An 11257-nucleotide genomic window follows, 5' to 3' on the forward strand; every position below is an offset into this window, starting at 1 on the left:
ATTGTCCGTTTATTTTGAAGCATATCATTTACTCGATTTCCTTTGTGGAAAACACAAACTCAGGAGTTACTTTGAAGGCAGCATTAATCGTCTTTCCCAACCTGAGTATTCAAAATGGCCGCTGCATTAGCCAGTTAACGACAGCTAACGTCCGCTCAGCAGAGTTGTAGATATGTTAGTTAGCTAGCCACTTGGCTAGTTAGTAAATGTAGTTAGTCATTTTAATTTAATGCCACGGTTACTGAATTACCACTGAGACAACCAATAGTTACCTTAGTGACCAGCCACTGTCCAATCAGAAGTCAGCGAGGCTCAGCCAGCTGCAGCAGGTTGACTGTGGAGGAAGGTGTGAACGAATGTTTGTGTCTCCCCAGACTGAAACTGATAAAGATGATGATGATGATGATAATGAATGAAGATGAATTTGTCTTACATCCCTGTACTGTTCCCCAGTACCCCCCCTCCCTTCCACACTGTACTGAAACTAACCTAATCCAGTTTGAACCCGTTCTTACTGTCTACCTTCCAGGTTGTGTATAATACTACTGCTATCTGAGAGTTAATATATGAGCGCTACGGGGGCGATAGAGGCAGCCTGCTGTTAATTATCACTGTAGAAGATGATGTACGTTGTTGTCTTTCAATGTTCAGAATAAACTTCAGTTGGACCAAGACTGCAGCTGTCTGTGTTGTTGGTTTCTTCTTTTTCACATTATTTTATCTGACTTTTCTCAGATTTCTTGGGCATATCCTGCACACATACCTTTTCAAACGTCTTAAAATCCTTCAAAATAAGCAACCTGAGAAGGAAAAATCATTTTCTGAATTGAACCACTGGGTCGCATGAAAAAAAACTATAATGTGTTTTAATGTTTTGCTTTAATTGAAAGATAATCTATGTTACAGTAAAGTTAAAAGTTAAAGTCAAACAAAGGGCATCCAAATAACAAAAACTATAAAGTATATTGTACAGGGAGAGGAAAAAGGGAGGAAGGCAGGTCTTTTTTTTTCCTTTTTCCTTTTCATTACCTCGACCTAAATAAGATAAAACAATATTATCAATATCAAAGAGATATGTAAATTATGTATAAGAGAAAAGCAATTAACAGAAGTAGTTTTTCCAACATGTTCTGGAGGAGTTTGTAAAAATGTCTCATTGCAGCAAATTGTTCAACCCTTAGTGTTTTGTTTTGTTGTCACAAAGTGATGTCTCTATTTCTTCTGTCTTCTTCTTCTCTGATTCTGCTACAGACATAGCCAACCAGGGTCAGATGTGACTGGTGCACCCTGCAGCACACATGGCTAAAAGCATTGAGCCACAGCAGCTTGGGTCAGGACTATTAACTGCAGTCTGTTTGGGCTCACACTCCTCTCCCAACTCCTACAGTTCAGTCAGTAGTCCTTCCTGTCAGGATGATATTTATTACAATTACAGTGTGAAGGGGAGTGTAATAGCTCCAGCTTTGTCTTGTACTGGCACATTCAGTGAAAGGGGGCGTTTCTTTACTGTAAAAACAGACACATTTGGCCTCGAAAAGACCGGAAGTTCCCCTCAAAATAAAAGCGTCTCGACTGGCGGCAGTTTCTTTACACTGTTCTGCTGTTAAGTAATGTATATTTACTCAAGTACTGTACATAAGTAAAAATATGAGGTACTATTTTATGGTACTTTATACTTCTACTGCTACATTTCAGAGAGAAATACTGTATTTGTCACTGGAGAAAAGTTGGAAATAGGCTACTGAAGCAGTAAAGTATCTCAAAATTACACTTAAGTACAGTATTTAGATAAATTACATTTTGCACTTCCTGATAATTGAATACGTTTCTGGTTTTCACGTTGTTACTTTGAATTATTCAATAAATGTTACTATTCACTGACATGTTAAGACGTCTTCAAAAGACAGGTTGTCGTTGGGGCTTTTATTTTGATAATCGTGACCGGAAACGCTCTCTTCTTCTCTTGATCTTGACATCAGTGTGAGACGCTTAAAGTAGAGAGCTTTATGTAACTGTAATGCTGTAAAGACACACAGGACAGCTCCATTAAAGATAAACATGTTAGCTAGCTAGCAAACAAACAAACAACAAACGGTTAGAAGTCGATTTAACCGGTTCAGGTCGACTTCTTACTATCGCTGCGTTTAGATTAGCTAACTCAATAAGTTCATTGCGTTTTGTTATTTGGCATTTTGTGCATTTTTTTCACCTGTGAAAATATTCCTGGGTGTCTGCGAAGCGATAAAAACAGAGAATCAGTGCCATGGTGGAGGAGACGGAGCTCCGGGACGTGTAGTACTTTCCCACAGCGACCTGACGTTCGTCCTCAACGTTACTTTTCACCAGAGAGATTAGTTACAAACTGTGTTTCTGCTCAGTTTCTGACATATCTTTTTTTATTTAAACAATCATGGCTGCATTGTTCAGAAGAGGAACAGGATTATGTGTAAGAGTAAGTACATTTGTTGTTTTTTTATCTGTGGGACTTTTAATTTGACCCCATGTATTCAGCTGGGAATAGATATAATTATATACAGTATTATGTACAGTGATGGAATGTAACTAAGTACATTTACTCTAGTACTGTACTGGAAAACTTGTGCATCTCACTGTATTGTGTGTGTGTCCAGTGTATTCACAGGGAGTTGTGTAGACTCGTATGGAGGCCACAAACTGCTCTGTTCAGCTCCAAATCATCAGACAGAAAACCACCACGCAGAACACACATCAGTAAGACAAACACACTTCTGTCTGCCTGTTTGTCTGGTTTTTACTTCATATATTATTCCTTCTAAATCAAGGGAAGAAGAGTAAGTGCGCTATTTAGTCCAATAATGGTATTTATTGTGGTATAACTAATTTCATGGAAAATCATGAGGGAAGCTGTGAAATGATGAATGTGTGTCAGCAAATTAAATACCTATAAAATCAAGGTCCTTGATGTGAAAATCATGTAAAAATCCAATATTGCCATAAAGCAGACCTGCAAATGTTTAAATATCTGATGATTGACAAATCTATAGTATCTCATGGTATACAGTTGTGTTCAAAATAATAGCAGTGTGATTAAAAAGGTGAGTAAACGTCAAAATCCCTCAAATAAATTGTATTTTAATGAACACAAATGCATTGGGGACACAGCACTTTCTATTTCAAAGCAAGAAAATTGGAAAAAGTAATTGAATTTGATAATATTTTACAGAAAGTCAAGAAATATAATGTTCAAAAAAATAGCAGTGTTGACATCTGTCTTTACAAACTCAAATGTACTGTATAAACTAAGAAATGCTTGAAGATTCAACTTTCCTGAGAACCATAAACTAATATTTAGTTGCATAACCACGGTTTCTGATAACTGCTTCACATCTGTGGTGCATGGAGTCGACCAACTTCTGGCACCGGTCAACAGGTATTGCAGCCCAGGACAATTGTACTACGTTCCACAATTCCTCTGAATTTCTTGGTTTTGCCTCATGAACAGCATTTTTCATGTCAGCCCACAAGTCTTCTATGGGATTAAGGTCCGGGGATTGTGCTGGCCACTCCATTACTTGAATGCGGTTTGTCTGGAACCATGATTTTGCTCGCTTGCTGGTGTGTTTGGGGTCATTGTCTTGTTGAAACACCCATTTCAAGGGCATTTCCTCTTCAGCATACGGCAACATGACTTCTTCCAGTATTCTGATGTACTCAGACTGATCCATGATCCCTGGTATGCGATAAATAGGACCAACACCATAGTACGAGAAACATCCCCATATCATGATGCTTGCACCACCATGCTTCACCGTCTTCACTGTGTACTGTGGCTTGAATTCAGTGTTTGCAGGACGTCTGACAAACTGTCTGTGGCCCTTAGACCCAAAAAGAACAATCTTACTCTCATCAGTCCACAAAGTATTACGCCATTTCTTTTTAGGCCAGTCAATGTGTTCTTTGGCAAATTGTAACCGCTTCAGCACACGTCTTTTTTTTAACAATGGGACTTTGCGGGGGCTTCTTGCTGGTAGCTTGGCTTCACATAGACGTCGTCTGATTGTTACAGTACTCACAGGCAACCTTGGATCTTCTTTGATCCTCCTGGAGCTGATCATTGGCTGAGCCTTTGCCATTCTGGTTATTCTCCGATCCATTTGAATAGTCGTTTTTCTTTTTCTTCCTCGCCTTTCTGGTTTTGGCTGCCATTTTAAAGCGTTTGATATCATTTTAGCTGAACAGTCTATCATTTTCTGCACTTCTTTATAGGTTTTCCCTTCTTTGATTAATTCCTTAATCAAAGAACGCTCTTCTTCTGAACAGTGTCTTGAACGACCCATTTTACTCTGTTTTTCAAGGACAAATGCACAGCCAGCATATGCAGCGTCAGTTGCCTTGATCCTTAAATGAGGGCCACCTGTTTAACACCTGTTTTTTTCACATTATCAATGACCTCACTTATTGAACTCAGCACTGCTATTTTTTTGAACACGCCCCTTTCAGTTAATGATTCAGTTTCACAGAATCAGCAGCATGCACGCCATGCCTGTTGGGTCTGTTGGTTTTCTATACCTTTACTAAACCTTCTAGAAACTTACTTGCAGTGTAGAAGTTGAAATTTTAACAAAAACAGTGATTTATCTTGCTAGTGATGTGGGACTGCTATTATTTTGAACACAACTGTATATCATCATGTCACCCACTGCCAATTCTTCTTCACTTCTTATAGCCTCACTCAGAAATCATATCACTGCTTAGGCTTTCTTTAAATGCTATTTTATTCTCAGCATATATATTTTATTTAACTGACAGAGAAAGCCAAGCCCCAGCCAGCGGTGGATGTCCCTAAACTCGTGGAGCAGCTCTTCTCCCAGAGCAGGCCGGGCACAAAGCCTCCAGCTGGTAAAGGTCAGCACATTCAGGATGTTGTGTTGAGCAGGGCGTCAGAATATAGACAGCCAGACACACAACTGATCTCCAGGTTTTCAACGCAGCAGGTGACAGTTATTTGCAGCTGCAGGAAGAGCTGGTTTTGGGTTTTTACAAAATAACCTTTTTTAGTCTAGAAATAAAGTATAAGAGGATTTGCGCATTTGGGCATTTGCGAGCAAAATTTACCAGCCTCTTCTTCATCACACCACATTCAATGGTATTTTTCCATGTATCATTTGACGTCTGGTGTATTCCAAAAGACATTATAGGAATCATGCAGAAGGCCACCAGACTAGGTTATGTAAATTTCATGGAAATGACATGGACAGCAACATATGGGAGACCACATGCAATTGCAAATGACCACAGATTAGAGGACAGTTATTTCTACCAGCAGAGTTAACAGCCTGTTAATTAATTAAATCCCTCAATTTGTTCTGCTTGTTTCTGTCGTGTCTGTGCTGAGTGGTTTTATTTATCCCTCTCCCACCCTCTCCACGTCCTTTACATCCTAGTTTGTCTCCTCTCCCTCTTCCTCTTCCTCCTACAGCTCGACCTGCCAATGCCTCCTCCATCCCTATCAAACCTCCCACCTCCTCCTCAATGAAGGTCTCCGCCTCAGATGTTCCTCCCTCGCCAAAGACAGAACCAGCAGTGTCTCTCTTTCCTGCTGCTTCTGTTCAGGCCTTTGCTGCTGATAGTCTCTCCAATTTGACTGTTCCTAAAACCAGCACGTCTGCATCATTAGGATCAGAAGCAATAGAAATAATAATAGAAACCAACGTAGAAACTCCTCCAGAGCCAGTTAAACTCGAAACTGCCACAGTAAAGCCCGTATCAGCCCACATGTTGGAGAATAATGTAGAGATGTCATCTTTTTCAGCTTCTACAGTAGAACCCTTAATAGAAACAACAGAATCAGCAGTAGAGCCTCATGTGGAAACACTAGAAGTTAAAGCTGCTGTTGTTGAGGGTCCAATAGAGCCTACAGTTGATGCTCCAGCTGAAGAAGTACAAACCAAAGGCACAGACTCAGGAGTGGTTGATGTCTCACACACTGCCAAAGAAGAACTCTTAGTAGAATCACCAGTAGAAGTCAGCCATTTTACCACGGAAACACTAGAAACTAGAGCTGCTGTTGCTCAGGGTCCAGTAGAGTCTACGATAGACGTCACAGTAGATACAGCAGCTCAAAAAGTCCAAACCAACAGCACAGAGTCAGGTCCTGTTAACCTCTCGCACACTGCTGGAGTAGAACCTTTAATAGAAGCTACAATAGAAGCATCAGTAGAGGCCAGCGCCTCACCTCTGGAAGCACTAGAGAGTAGAGTTGCTGTTGCTGAAGGTTCAGTAGAAACTACAATAGGGGCTGAAGCAGATACAGCAGCTCCAGCAGTACAAGCCAACAGCAGAGACTCGGGAGCGGTTAACATCTCATACAGTGCCAAAGAAGAATCTTTAATAGAGACTACAGTAGAACCAGCAGTAGAGGCCAGCACCTCTCCTATAGAGAGTAGAGGTGTTGTCACTGAAGGTACAGTAGAGCCCACAATAGAAAATGAAGCCGCTGACAACCTCTCACACACTGCCTTCATCCAAAATGCACAAGGATGTTCACCCTTGCCTTTGAAAAACGAAGTAGAATCTACAGTAGAATCCACAGTAGATTCATCCTCTGGAAATGTCGCTGTGGAGGAGGGAGTGAACAGGTCTGAACAAATGACTTTAGAGTCTGTAATACTCCATGGAGTTCGGATTCTGGTGGAGTCTTTAAAAACTGACGAGCTCCACCAAACAAAGTCTATTCTCGATGAAAGAGCAGAAAAAGAACTCCAGGAGCTGTTAGTCCAGATGGGGAGTGGAGCCGAATACAGAGCTGCGGCTGATACGGAGAGTTCAAGTGAAGATGAGAGTGAAACTTTAACCAAAGTTCTTTCAAAATGGCGCTCTCTGTCTGAAGATCTTCAAGAATTAGAAGGAGAAAGTGGCACGTTGGTGGAAGAGCTTTTCTGTCATGTTCCTGCAGTGCTTTCCAAAACTCCTGGTGCGGTAAAAACAAGTTCAGCCTCTGATCCACCTGCAGGAGCAAAGGGAGACTCTTTGCAGATGAAGGAGAAAGAAACCGAAGCAGAATCCATGACACTGGAATCGATAACTTTAGCAAAAGTGAAGGCCGAAGTTGGAGGTCTTGAAACCAAAGTTCTGCTTGAAATAAGGGATGCACTTGAGAAAGAAGCTGAGGTACTAGCAAAAGAGGAGAAGATGGAAGTTAAGACCACAACAGAAGATGTTGGTGTTTTTGAGGACACAACAGAGGCTGAGCGTTTAACACTTGAGTCTATCTCTGAAGCCACTGATGCAATAGAAGCTGAGACATCTGACATTTTAGAGGCCATGTTCGGTTTTGAGCAAGGACCGAAGCAGCCCCCTGACACTTTACTCGCTGACCACAAACTGGGGCAACAGGATGAAGAGGTTGGTCTGGAAGCAGAAAGAGAGTCTGCAGAGCAGGAAGGGGGTGTCTCGGAGGCCATGACTCTTGAGTCTGTGACTTGGGCTGAAGTCAAGGCCTCCTTGGGAACTCTGGAGAATGAGTTTCTGAGTGAAGCCGCAGATTATTTGGAGACAGAAGCTGAAATTCTTGCTGGAGAGAAGCGGATGGAGGTAGAGGGTGGGGGAGCATCTGAAGAGACGACTGAGGCTCTGAAGGTCGAGTTTCTGTCTCTGTCTGAAGCTCTGCAGGTAGACGCACTGATGGAGGAGCTGCTCTTTTCCCTTCCTTGGGCCATAACAGGGGTAACAGAAGACCCCATTGGTCAGGAGGTTGTAAGAGCAAATACATTGGATGGTAAGTTTGACTCCTGTTAATGGTGAAGACACATTAGGAGAAGCAAAGGCAAGGGGGCGGTAGTGAGAAGATCAATACCACTCTTTGAGTCTGGGGCACGATTAGCTTAGCTTAGCATAAAGACTGTCTTTAAAACAGTCTTTTACAGTCTTTAAATTAGGCTAATCTTCTCCTAGCGCTCTGCAAGAAAGCTAATAAGAGTATTTCACAAAATATTGAAATATTCCTTTACACTCTTTAGACTTTAGAAATAAAAAATATTAATTGGAACTGAGATAACAGCAGAGGAGATGTGAACAGAGCAGAACGTATTGCTTTAGAAAGTGGAATCAGCCGTTGTCCTGCATAACTTCATCTGTCTTGTTTCTGGGGTTTTGACCGCAGCTATGGGCGCCACTGGGTCAGTCGACGTTGATACCGCGACTGCAGTGACAGATGATTTGAAGGAGGTGCTGCTGGGACAGGAAGTGGAGGAGGAGGGGGCACAGACTGGAGCCTTGGGGAATGAAGATGGTGAAGAGACACATGCAGGTAAATACGCTTGCAGGCGCATGCAGATACGAACACAGTCGTAGGTCATATCGGACAATTCTGCAGCACATGAAGAACGGCCGATAACAACGTTTAGTGCACAAAGGAAGTGTCTTTGCAGTCTTAACGTGATAATCGTTCAAATGTGGATAATGGCACAAACTTTCAGACAGTCTCTCCGTAGTGTAGCACTCGCTTGTTCACACAAAAAGTGATTGTTTGACTGTCTGTTTCATAAAGTTACAGAAATGTTTTCAGATGCAGGGCATCCAGATGCTGTTAGGCGATTCAACAAGCACGTTTTAAGCACACTGAGACCTTAACTGTATCCAAGTGTTTTAGTTGCCTAACTAAATTATACCATAAACATTCTTTATTTACTTTAACTTTAACCCTACCGTAGTTCCTAGGCATGGATATTTTATAAATAAATAATGTTACGAAAGTTGGCCTTTGATGTTTAAAGACAAAGAATTGTCTCATATGAGCGTTGCCTGGTGATAGGGTTGGGTTTTGATAGTATTGTTTTCATGTGTTTTTCAGATCTAGATCCAGTACAGAGACTCTTCCTGGAGAAGATCAGAGAATACGACAACATGCGCAGGTAGAAAGACAATAGAGGCTTCTTATTATTATATTCAATAAGGAAACTCCTTTGGAGGTCCCGTGCTGCTGGACTGCCCCTTAACAACCAAAAGACAGGTGGTTCAGTTCCAGCTTGGCTTGTCATTATTTTTATTATTATCTCATTATTTTAAATGAGTCATTTATTTATGTGTAGGCTTTGAATGAATTGAGCTGCTGTTTTCAAAACAAACTTTGCAAACATTCACTTTAGTCATTGCCATCGTATCAGGCTTTCACACACATTTAATAAAAAACATTCATGTGGAATGTAACTGTCTTAAATAGGCAATGTTTATTGTGCTAAATGCAAATGTTAAAATGTGACTCTGTGTTTCCAGGTGACTTTGAGGATTCTTGTGTAAATTATTTGTCTTGTAAAAGAGATATTTCAAGAGACTTCCCGGTTATATAAAGGTTAAATAAATCATTTTTATCACATGGTCTATCCACTTATGTCTATAGTAGCTGTAAAGAGAACAGTTTCCAAATGTTGCACAGAAGGTGCACAGTGATAACAATTTTAGAAACACAGAGTTTAAGGTGGAATACTGGAGGGAAACTGTGATGCTGAGATGTAATGTGGGGGAGACATGGACCATTTCTCTTTTAATTTCCCCCATCTCTCCTTTTCTAAGGTTGAATGGAGGACCGTTGGAGGCAGAGCCAGATTACGAAAAACACCTGTCAGAGGAGACAGCTAAGCTCCAGAGACTTTATGGAGGAGGAGACCTGAGCAGCTTCCCTGAGTTCACCTTCACCGGTGAGAGAGAGATGAAGAGATGAGAGGTTCAGTTGCAGAGTTCTGATTACTTTAAACACGACATTGTATATAGAGCTGTATCAGCTGCAGATTCTGGAAATAAATATCCCTTTCATTTGCTTCAAAGATATTCCAGAAAATCCCTTTATAATGTGTTTAAAAGCCTTAAACTGAACCCAGCAGCTAGTATTTATGAGGTGATTATGTGTTTATGTAAAAAAGCGATTATCAGAAGATGAATTGTTCTCTGATTTTGTAAACTCTCAAAAATCCAACATCAATCTGGTTCTTATAACAAGCCAAGCCAGTCTGTCCCCAAGAAGCACATCATGTCTGATGGAGTTGGTTATGGTCACACAATTTTGGAGCAGTTAAGATCTCCATGACGACGTGACAAATTTGATTGATGAAGTCGCTTTTGGATTAGTGCATAGTGTAGTTTTCCAGTAGGGATGCAAGAAAAAAGACATCACAATCACGTGGCTTAATCTACCTTGTTTGGGTAATACATTATGGCTGATAATCCAATTCCTTATGGAGACTTTCTTACCTTTGGAGCATGATGTTCTATAGCATTTCAGCTGATTAATGGGCATGTTTCAATGCACAGATTCATTAAAATATGTAGAGTGACAAAATAAAAATACATATATTCTCACAGTAAATTACTTCTGCTGTTTTCTCTTCAGAGCCCAAACTGGACCAGGACTCCAAATGATCCATGACAGCTACCTCCTACTCTTTATGCCCATCTGTAACCTCTTCTCCTTTTGCTTGTCCTCTTTGACTTCCTCCTCCATTACCTCCTCATTTTACTAGAGAGAGGGACAGAAAAAGAAGCATAGGAAGTTCTTTTGGGTGATCTGCCAGCAAAATAAGGGAACATGTATTTGTTTATACTGTGCAATAATGTTAGCAACAGATTTATTTTATTAAAGCAGCACTTTAAAAAGAGTAAGTCTCTGTTCTCTTATGTTCAGGATGTGTATGTTTTTGTGAAATGCAATTAAAGCATCACATGAATGCCTGAATGAACAGCAGGTGGCGCTGTAAGTTCAACATCTCTATTTGGCTCAATTTATCTCTGTCTACCTCTCTGTTTCAGTGCCTCACACGCTCCATCTTTCTTATTCCTTTCTCTTACCTGTATTTGCAGGCTATATTTGTACACTCCATGTACTCAGTCTCTCTCCATCATTGGCAGCTGTGTTGTGTGGTGAAAGAGGCAGTCTTTGCCAAGTCAAATCCCCCCTCAGTCACGACTCTGACAGAGATGGTGTGAGTCACAACCACAGACACACAAAAAAAACTGAGCGCAGTACCCAACTAAAATAAAATAACCTAAAATATGCACACACAAAAAAGAATAAAAAGTAATAAATTAATGTAAAATATATTTTAAAATAATTCGGCTATTTAAAGTGGCGTGAAAGAATAGAATCGGACAAAATAGAAAATAGTTGTCATTCACATTTATTCTATTGCAGCCGTGTTGATGCGCTAATGAGTGGCCCTGTGGTGACGTCATGCCGTTTAGGCGGTCGCTCAGATTGCCTGCGCAGAATACCGGCGCGCGTGCGTGT

At 40.8% G+C, this 11257-nt stretch overlaps 1 protein-coding gene across 3 annotated transcripts; it reads left to right on the forward strand.

Moving 5' to 3' along the window:
- The first annotated feature begins 2675 nt into the window (after positions 1-2675).
- Positions 2676-10628, forward strand: LOC139294410 (uro-adherence factor A). 3 transcript variants are annotated; one of them, XM_070916300.1, is made up of 7 exons: positions 2676-2730; positions 4789-4884; positions 7643-7756; positions 8141-8287; positions 8831-8891; positions 9550-9674; positions 10364-10628. In XM_070916300.1, exons 3-7 carry the CDS (start codon positions 7663-7665, stop codon positions 10390-10392), a joined length of 456 nt encoding a protein of 151 aa, XP_070772401.1. In that variant the 5' UTR covers positions 2676-2730; positions 4789-4884; positions 7643-7662; the 3' UTR covers positions 10393-10628. The 3 variants fall into 3 exon arrangements, with proteins under 3 accessions (XP_070772401.1, XP_070772399.1, XP_070772400.1); XM_070916298.1 differs by lacking the exons at positions 2676-2730; positions 4789-4884 and having other exon boundaries at positions 6324-7756; XM_070916299.1 differs by lacking the exons at positions 2676-2730; positions 4789-4884 and having other exon boundaries at positions 6324-7756; positions 8837-8891.
- Positions 10629-11257: the final 629 nt, after the last annotated feature.

Source organism: Enoplosus armatus, chromosome 12 (genome assembly GCF_043641665.1).
Source record: "Enoplosus armatus isolate fEnoArm2 chromosome 12, fEnoArm2.hap1, whole genome shotgun sequence".
Lineage (NCBI taxonomy): Eukaryota > Metazoa > Chordata > Actinopteri > Centrarchiformes > Enoplosidae > Enoplosus > Enoplosus armatus.